Source organism: Hypanus sabinus, chromosome 10 (assembly GCF_030144855.1).
Source record: "Hypanus sabinus isolate sHypSab1 chromosome 10, sHypSab1.hap1, whole genome shotgun sequence".
In the NCBI taxonomy this organism is placed as follows: domain Eukaryota; kingdom Metazoa; phylum Chordata; class Chondrichthyes; order Myliobatiformes; family Dasyatidae; genus Hypanus; species Hypanus sabinus.
The window spans coordinates 80,578,694-80,588,911 of NC_082715.1; the positions used below are offsets into that span (position 1 = coordinate 80,578,694).

Here is a 10,218-nt window from a genome sequence, read left to right on the forward strand (position 1 = left end):
CACCATCTGCAGAGTGTTTATGATGTACCATTAATCCTAGATTTCCCCACAAGAGGAAATGTCCTGTCCACATCCACCCTGTTGAGATCCATCAAAACAGGAACACAAACAGGAAGACACAACACAGAAAAACAGGAAAACACCAGCCCCCCCCCAAAAAAAAAACATTTGAAATATGCTAAAATTAAGCTATACTGTATTTTCTAAAATCAGAAAGCATCACTATTCGATAGTAAAAATAAGCAAAACTGCAAGATTTTCACTGTACAAAAAAGTCACACCCTGCTCTAAAAATGATGATTCTTGGGATTAGGCTGGGTTTACCTTTTTTAAAAAAAATCGAGAACATCAACTTCTAGCTAATCACCAGTTCCGGCTCTCAGATTATTTCCCGTCAGTACCTGCCTAAACCAAGGTCGACCATTAGATTTAAACAAAGAACTGGAACATTCAGAGAATAAACCCACCAAACCCAGTTCCAATCAATTAATTTGCTCCTGGTTGCTTAGAAAATGGAAGCCATTTGGTTCATCAGGTCCATTCCGGCTACCAACAGTATAATCCCGTTAGTCTCATTCCTCTTCACCTTGTTTCCTTATGAGAGAGTAAAAGCTGCAGGGCTTTATGTCCATTTACATCCTTTGGACCTTTCTTTGCGGCAGCATGGTAATATAGTGGTTAGCACGCTTTACCACACCATTTGTAAGATCAGAGTTCGACTCTTGCCTTGTAAGGCATTTGTATGTTCTCCCCCATGACCGTACGAGTTTCCTCCCACAGTCCAATGATGCACAAGTTAGAGTTAGTTATGTTAAAGCCCAAATTGTGGCAGCAGTTGCACAATCCTTGCTGATTTGACACAAACGACACAGTTCACTGTATGTTTACATGTACATGTTACCAATAAAGCTTATCTCTTCTTCCCCACCTCCAACCTTCTCCAAGGAGGAATTTACAGTAGCCAATTAACCATCAGCACATTTTGAGAAAGAGGAAAAACCAGAGCAACTAGCATAAACTTTTACATCACAGAGAGAAGATGCAATTTCTACATAGATAGCATCCAAGGACAGGATTGAATTTGGGTTGCTGGAGACATGAGGTAGCACCTCTAACTATGGTTCCATTCCAAGCCATCCTATGATGATACGGCAGAATAACAAATGATTTGTACTCATTATTTCTCTATTTACATAACAGTGCATGAAGTTGTGCATGGCAGTATGGTAGCTATCATAATGCTTTACAGAACCCATGATCCGGGATCATTTCCCACTACTTCTGTAGGGAGCTTGTACATGGGTTTCCACTGGATGCTCGAGTTTCCTCTTACCACGTTCCAAGACGTACAGGTTAGTAAGTTGCGTGCATACTGGGTTGGCACCAGAAGCAAGGCGACACTTACAAACTGACCCCTGCAGATCCTTAGATTGTATTGGATGTTGATGCAAAGTGACACGTTTCACATGCTGTGATGTATAGTACATGTGACAAATTCATGAACAGTACATCATTGAATAGTCTTGCTCACAATACATTGAATGATTTTATATCAAGATAGGGAGGAAACAAACTGAGGCTGTTGTTGATTACAATAAACAGACTTGAGGAAAGCTTTGTAGATTGAGCAGTTAGATGTAAAGGACAAGATGCAAACACAGACAAGTGAGAAATAATCAATTAGTAGACAAGTTACACGAGAGGTTTCAAGGTGTCTTTTAAAATGAGTCGGTGTGCCTCCCACCCACCCTCAGGAATGCAAAGGTTTCTTTCCATAGTCCAAAGACTTAATAGGTTATTGTAAATTGTCCTGTGATTAAGGTAGAGTTAAATCAGGGGTTGCTGGTGGTGTGGCTCAAAGGTCTAAATGGGTCTATTCCACACTACATCTCTACATAAAAACTGGATATTGATGAGATGAGAAAGTGGGCAGAAATGTGGTAGATTAAATACAATGTGGAGAAATATAAGATCATTCAATTAAGTGTGCAAACCAAAGTTTTATTTAAAATTTTGATATACTGGGAAATGTTGGTGTGAAGGTATGAGAGCATCCTTCTGTCCACTGAAAGTTAACATGCAGGTGAAGCATTCAAGTATGGAGTAAATATGTCATACTGCAAATACCTAACCTTTACTGTGATCCCTGGTTTTAGACGCCAACACAAGAGATTCTGCAGATGCTGGAAATCTGGAGTATCACACACTTAATGCTGGAGGAATTAAACAGGCCAGGCAGGGTCTATAGAAAAGCCCAAGATGTCAACTATTTATTCCTTTCCATAGACACTGCTTGATGTGCTGAGTTCCTCCAGCATTTTTTGTGTGTTACTATTATCTCCAAATTGAATCACATCTCCCTCATGCCTCCACTACTATTGTTTCATCCACAGCAAACCCCTTGTAAAAATATGCAAAAAATCCACATATGCAAAACAATTTAACCAAAAACATGTCTGTTACCAGTTTAGGTTTATTATCCTTTAGAAAAAACATCCATGGTTTCTGTATTTGGTCACTGCATCTTTAAAAGTGAGGTTTAAAAAAAAAATCACAGTATAGGTTTAAAATGTGAAATACACAATATTTGTGCCTTCAACAATAGGCTAGGCATCAAGGGTTGCTATTTTTCTTTGCTAATAAATTTAATGATGCGAAGTGTTTTCTTCCCAGCTTTGAACCTATTACAATGCATGCAGATTAGTCTCACATAACCACAACCACTCCAAAGCAATCAAGAGCTAACATTTGAAATATACAAGTGCAAATGGACAAGAAGCATGTTTTAAATTGAATGTCCCAGCTGCATAAAAATCCTGCTTTCACTGGACACATTCAGTATAGTAAACTGGAAGACTTGTTGATTTTGCAGTTCATTTAAATAACAAATACAACAGCTGAAATCTTAAAATTGCACTAAGAACTTAAATGTTAATGGGTAGGAGGCAAGAACAAATGATAGATCATAAGTGTCATTGTCTTTTTTGAAAACATTCTAGTGGTCAGTGTGATAAAGTGATGTTAAATCCCTTGCAATGTTCAAGGAAAACAAGTTGCTCTCAAAAGGCCATGCACAAGTACCTAGTCTGAAAACTTAATATAGATAGTCAGCACTTGAAATGCAAGTCCAAAAAAAATCAAAAGTGCTGTGCAAAAGTTATTGAACTGGATTTTCTATCCTCTTAAAGTGTCCTAAACAAAACTTTTAATATAATTCTGCACCAACTTCATAAATTAGAAATAGTAAAAAAGCTGAATTAATAATTTCAAACACCAAACCTCAAGATACAAAATGACTTGTTATAAAAACAGCTTTGCAAACCATGAAAGAAACTGCATTTTCAATATAGGGCTCTGTATAGTTAATCAAGTTCACTAAGTGAAGTAGCCCTAGCTGCATGTTTGTCTTCCATATATAATAAAACAAGTTAAATTTGGTATAAAAACTCTTAATCTCATTAATTAAATTTGTATACTCTTGCTGGGCTTTGATTGTTGTTATTTTAAAAACCCTAGAGTACCTTAGCAATAGAAGTTTAGAAAAATAAAGTAAATGAAAATAATTATGATTTGATGGAAGAGGTTGGTTCTGATGACAATTCCAGCAGCACTGTGTTTAACTGTAGGGATTTGGTTCTCTCCTATTTTACACAGAAAACATTTTATTCTGCAGCAAAACATTGCTGTTTTAATAAGTTCAGATAATCCTATAATCAACTCATTCTTACAACCACCTCAGGGCTAACCTAATTATTCTGTTATTATTCACTAGCAGTTATGCAAATATTTTATTATATCTTTGTAATAATTAATATTAAATCATTATTTCTAAACAATTCCCAGGAACTCTTTCACACCAGCTTTATACTTTCCAGCTTGCCAACAAGTTATTTTGCAGTGTGTGTGTGTTTTGGATCACAAGACCAGGTTAAAAAAACATTTTTTTTCTGGATTAGTGCAGAACAAGAGCACAAAGTTAAATGTAACAAAAGAAAATTATCAGTGTGATTCATTCCTACTTCATGTTTACATAAATACACTCCAAATTTACTGCCAAGCTTAATCACTTTCCAGTTTACTGTAATCCAAAACCACTATCTCTCAGCAAACAGCAAGGGCAGGACAGTCTGACATGCAAAACTGGATTTTATTTACACATGGCAGGGAGTGGACTTCCATTCCAATACAAAACGACTAGAATGATTAGTTTAATTCTTTTGTGACTATAATCTTGTAATTATTTTAAGAAAAAGTTCTCAGCCCTTAATATGGTAATCACAGTGTTTATATTGTTCAGGCCTACAAACTCATTTGCTCAGCTTGAAAATTAAACCTGCCATTTTGATTTCTCAAAGACCACCAACAGCAGCCCAACTCTAGTGCTTCAGCATCTAGAAAAAAAAAGCCTGGCCCCAACAATAAACTTAAATCCCTGCTTTGGCATTAGCCAAAAACAAATAAATAGTATTTAGCTCAAAGCAATTTGCTCTTTTTGAGTAAAAGACAGTTAAGTACCAATCTTATCAAATGATCTTTACATGAATGTGTACAATGCTGCCAACTAACACTGCTTAACTTGGCTAATGAAATCTTGTTACTAAAACTTTCTTTCCATTCTATCTTCTCTCCAGATTAGATTGAGGGCCCCTCCCCCACACTTAAACTTGTTTCCAAAATCTACAATGGTATTTGGTTAGAAACAGTGTGAAGGCCAAAACTGCAGAACATCTCTATATGGTAATGTGAAAGGAATCCTGCATCCACTGGTCTCGGGAATTGAGAGTTTTAGGCACTGCGAGATTTGTCTCCAAGTTGTCAGCTTTCCCATTTTCCACACTTTCCTGGAAATATTCTTCCTCTTCATCGAAGTATCCATTTTCCAGTCCATAGGAGCAATCAGAATTTGCTGCAGCTGTTCCTTTATATTCCTGAATGGATTCATAAAGAGACCACAGCTGGCAGAGCAATGACATATCCAACTGGCGCAGACCAACCTGTTATATTAAAAAAAGGAGATAGAATTTAAGTGATTTATACATCTTTCACTTAGCTCAATCGTGACACATTAAAACAAACTCAAATGAATGCACGCACAGGAAGTTTACTGGGAGGAGAAATAGATCAAATAAATAAATCAAATAAATTGTGCTCTTGCAACTAGTCACCACTTTTCACAAAGATGCAGGGATTGGGGTGGGAGGAGCAAGAAAGGGGGTAGTTGGAAAAAAGACAAAATTCCGCAGCTTTCTACCACAACTGAAGAACAAGCTTGGAAAGTGTAAACAACTGGTCCAGACAAGATTGAGCCCTAAGATTTTTTTCTAGACACCCAGCTTTTTCCAGAGATCCTGAAGGCAAAAGCTTCTACTGCCTTTAAACGAATCCCACCAGCTCTCTCCATATTGTGCATCAGAAGGAGCAAACCTGGACCATGAAACTTCCTGTTTCCCTAGGGATCTGCCAGAACATACTATAGACTTGGTCCAATAATCGTTCCAGACAAACATACCATCTTGCTGGCAAATACCTGTGGAATCACAAAGAAAAATTCCATCTGTGATTGCTAGTCTTTTTTACATAACAAATAACTGGAAAGGGGCAAAGATTGATAGACTTAAATCAATTCCTTCTCCTTCCTTAAATTTTATTTCTACAAATCTGTTCCAAGCTTTCATTGCAAACTTTTATCCATCCTGCCATCTTGTCCCAAATTCCCTCAAAAGCTTCTGTGCCTCACTCTCTTCCTTAAAACCCAAGTTCACCACCAAGCTTCAAACCCAGTAACAGGCACCAACATCTTCCAAACCTTAGTTTTCTTTGTGACTATCAATGACCTTGGGCCATTTCCCCTCACAAACCTTTTCAAAAATTGCAGAAACTGCATAAAGGCAATCTGGGCCCAAATTAACCCATCAGAAAAAAAAGTTACAGGACAGCAGAGCACCATTGGGTAGTTATTAAATGCAAGACAGCAACGGTGTGAAAAATTCATTCTAAGGTGCTTATGTGCACATTATTTAGTCATCTAACAAACTTACAGGAACAATGATTAAAATTAAGATCAGAAGTATTAAAATATATTTAATATATAAAGGGAATGTAGATCAAGATGAAGAAATATACCTTTAATAGTCTAGAAAATGAGATCTTACAAGAAAAGTATAAACATGGTTATCAGCATTTTGTGATCATGAAATTGGGAAAACAGACTACAGAGGACCTTAAATAAAATTAGCATAAGATTTCAAAAAGCAAACACAAGGAAATCTGCAGATGCTGGAAATTCAAGCAACAGACACAAAATGCTGGTGGAACAAAGAAGGCCAGGCAGCATCTATAGGATGAAGCACCGTCAACGTTTCAGGCCGAGACCCTTCGTCAGGACTCTGATGAAGATGCTGCCTGGCCTGCTGTGTTCCACCAGAATTTTGTGTGTGTTGCCAGCTGCATTTGTACAATAGCACAGTGGTACTATTGATCTAAGGAAATGACTTAATTCTTTGAGGAAAAGAGTAGTAGAACTCAAGCAATCAGCAAGCTTCTTGAGATAAGGAATATCAGTCACAGAGATAAAGGCCCTGATCATATTATATATTGATCTCCAATAACTGAACAAACTGCAAGATAAGAGACTGGATGAAGTAATGCCTTCACTGAAGGTCTGTGACAGTTTATTTATTATGAAGTTTTAATGGCACTAGATCTCAACTCAGCCATTCAGGTTGCTCAAATTACTAGAACTGTGCAAAATATAAATACACATCTATGCTTAAAAACTATTCTTACATTAAGCCCAGTGTTGCAAAATGAAGTACAACCACACTAATTATGTGTGGCGCGTGGCCAAGTGGTTAAGATGTTGGACTAGCGATCTGAAGGCCGTGAATTAGAGCTCCAGCCGAGCCAGCATGTTGTGTCCTTGAGCAAAACACTTAACCACACATTGCTCCAGTCCACCCAGCTGAAAATAAGTACCGCTAAAATGCTGGGGGTTAACCTCGCGATAGGCTGGCGTCCTATCCGTGGGAGGGGGAACTCTCGTACTCTCAGTCGCTTCACGCCATGGAAACCGCCATAAGCACCAGCCTGATGAGCCTACAAGGCTCGGGACAGACTTTAACTTAACTACACCAAATGTGAAGTAACCAGCATACCATTGATATCATACCTACTGCATATGCAAGGATTTAAGTTCAACTGAATACTATAAATATTATTCAGTTGAGAATGCAAGGAGCCAAGATATTTAATGCAGAAGTAATTGTAGAACCAGAGCAAGAAAGAAACTTGAATATTATTTGAAATGAAACAAAGGAGACAAAATGATCTGGGTTGGGATCTAGCAGCAACAAGACATTTAGGAGAAATTCAGTTACATCAAAAACAAGGCAATGACTTGAGGGGAAAGTTCTTTTTAAAAACAGGCGGTTCATATACGAAATATACCACACAAAGAGTTGATGAAGTCAAATACCATCACTACATTCAAGAATCATTTAGACAGACACTTAAATAGGCAAGTCCTAAAAAGATACAGATAAATGGGCTAAGTGCTAGATGGGCAATTAAGTCAGTATGGACATGTTGGGCTAGGGAGCTGTACAGCACAGAAACACCATCTAGGGCCATTTGTTAATTCCGAGCAGAATCAGCCTCAAAGAAATATCAATAACTGACAGGTTTAAAACTGTTGACATTCTGGACCGAGACCCAATGAAGAGTGTCAGTCCAAAATAGCAACTGTTTATTTCCCTCCATAGATGCTGGCTGACTTGCTAAGTTCTTCCAGCATTTGCTGTGTTACCATAAATCCAAATCACAGTTCAGCCATTAACTCGTCAATGAGACGAGTTTAAGGAGTACTGACCCTACACCTGCTTCTATGATCTTAATTGCAATTAAAATTAACTTTGATAAACAAACAGGAGAATTTCCCAAATAGGTGTTTGGAAACAGTTGGGAAAAATCAGACCAAGGAAAATCATATTCAAAAGATTGAGCAAAAGCTACAAAGAAAAAGTAGAGAGCCTTTTCACAGAAATTCAAGGAGCAGGACGGAAGGGAAAGGCTTCATCCTGAAAAGTGAAATTGGTGATAGAGAAATTAACACAAGAATTAAACATTCCCAAAGAGAGAATCTAAAGAGCAGTAAACAATTTAATCTGTTGAGAGACAGGAAAAATGGCAGCAATTAAGCAGCTAACAAGGGCGAGTCTTCTCTCCATAGTAACAGAAGCAGTAGTTTGTCCAAGGCATTATGTTCCATGTTATTTTAAACATTAGGTCATATTGTGGCTTCAAGCCATATTTCTAGTCCTTGGGAAACATGTTTGTAAAGAGCTCAAATGGAAATAGAAACCAGTGATCCATGTACTTCTGTGTATCAATGGGAACGAGCTCACTGATACTGGACAAAACATCCATTTTGGGATGAAAACAGGGAAAGGAGGATAGAAACCAACTGATGCGGATGCCCAGCAGTGGCCAGTCAAGAGTTATTATACCACCTACGAGTGTGAAGTGTTTGCAATTTAACTTAAAGGAAAACCAATCTATGAATGCTAAAGTATATAACAAGGTTAAACTTTTTCCAGGCTTTAATACTGAGTATTTTGAGAATTGAACCTAGTCTAGGATGCAAGAGAGGGTATGCAGAGAATGATAAGACAGAAATGTCAGATTTTTTCCTTGTTTAATTAGCCTTGGGGTTTGTTTCTTCCAACAAGATAAACATTGTGCCAAGAATTTGGACCTGTTAAAACATCTGGAATACATTAGGTGAACTGATTTTTTAAAAATTTGAATGCCTTTTGGTATTTGTATACAGGTAGTGTGTGTGTTACACAAGGATTACTTTTTTTAAGAATTGTCTGGAAACTGATTTTCCACAAGTCAGAAACTAGCTAATTGGTGTATTTATTTATTGTCTTCACTTGTATGAAACTCTATGTTTGTGATTGGATGATAACTGCACTCCAAAACAAACACTTAGTTCCCAGCAGTTAACCTTCAGCATTACCTGTGATACAACTCACCCAGAGACAATTAAACCAAATTCAGGTTTGATATGAAAAACTGTCTTAACAGCAAACGTTTCTATTTCTTCCACACAGAATGTACATCAGCCATGAAATGATGCATCTGTACGTTGTGCTCCACCCAAAGGGAAATTTAACTTGCTGGTTCATAACAGCGTGCTCTGATACTGAACAACTCCAAGTGCCACAATGAAACCACTCAATGTCCAGACACGTACAGGCAGCTACAGGGCACGCCTCCAGGGGTGGACAAGGCAAATGCCAGCAATAAACACAGGCATCGTACGCCTCCAAAGTTACAGAAAAGGGCAAGGAGCACACCACTAGCATCACAGGTTTGAGGGAGCACCGCAGGACACCCCAGGGACAGGGAGCACCACGGCACACTTCTACCACCACCGGCTGTCCTCAGGCAGGGTACCCAGGATGCCGGTGCACCCTGAACTCACCATTTCTTTGCGGAGCAGGGCCAGGGCAGCGTCCAGGTTGGCCGGCTTGCTGGGCTGCTGGGCGCGCCGGCTGCCCGCACTGCGGGCCCGGCTCAGGTCCTCCTGGATCATGCAGCGCTTGGCGTACACGCGCTCGATCTCGCGCCACGAGCCGCCGCTCGAGTTCAGCAGGCCGCTCAGGCTCTTGGGCAGGGGCGGCAAGCCCTGCAGGCACGTCGTGTTGGGCACCGGCCCGCCGTTCGCCTGCCTCCCGGCCATGTCAGCCGCTTCCCGAGGCAGCTCCGGCTGGGTATGAGGGAGTGGGGGAGGGTCCATCACGCCTTCACCGTTTCTCTGGGGACTGGGCGGCTCTCATTCACTCACATCCCGCGCACGCGCACCAACCCTCCCTCAGGCAGCGGCCGTTAAACTCTCCTTCGGACGCCTAGCGCACTTAACGATCACCGTGACGTCGGTCGCCCGCTGTCCGACTGAGACCCAGAAATCCCCGCTCTCATTGGATGATTTATCTCTATTCCCAATATCTATCGGTTGGAATGTCTGCCAATCAGAAGGGAGACGATCTGATTGGGCAAGTGCTGTATAGGGCTAAAATGGTTCAGAGCCGCCAAGGACATGTGTAGTGTGAGTTCTACGGGAAGATGATGATAAATATATTTTATGGTGTATGTAGCGGCCAAAGTGCTTATTCTGGGCCCAGAGCTTGAGCAATGAACATAAGCACCTGATAT

General features: G+C 39.7%; 1 protein-coding gene across 1 annotated transcript; it reads right to left on the reverse strand.

The window, feature by feature from the left end:
* Positions 1-2,457: 2,457 nt before the first annotated feature.
* fam89a (family with sequence similarity 89 member A) lies at positions 2,458-10,218 on the reverse strand. The gene is made up of 2 exons (XM_059982204.1): positions 9,488-10,218; positions 2,458-4,994 (listed from the first exon to the last, which is right to left on the reverse strand). Exons 1-2 carry the CDS (start codon positions 9,800-9,802, stop codon positions 4,731-4,733), a joined length of 579 nt encoding a protein of 192 aa, XP_059838187.1. The 5' UTR covers positions 9,803-10,218; the 3' UTR covers positions 2,458-4,730.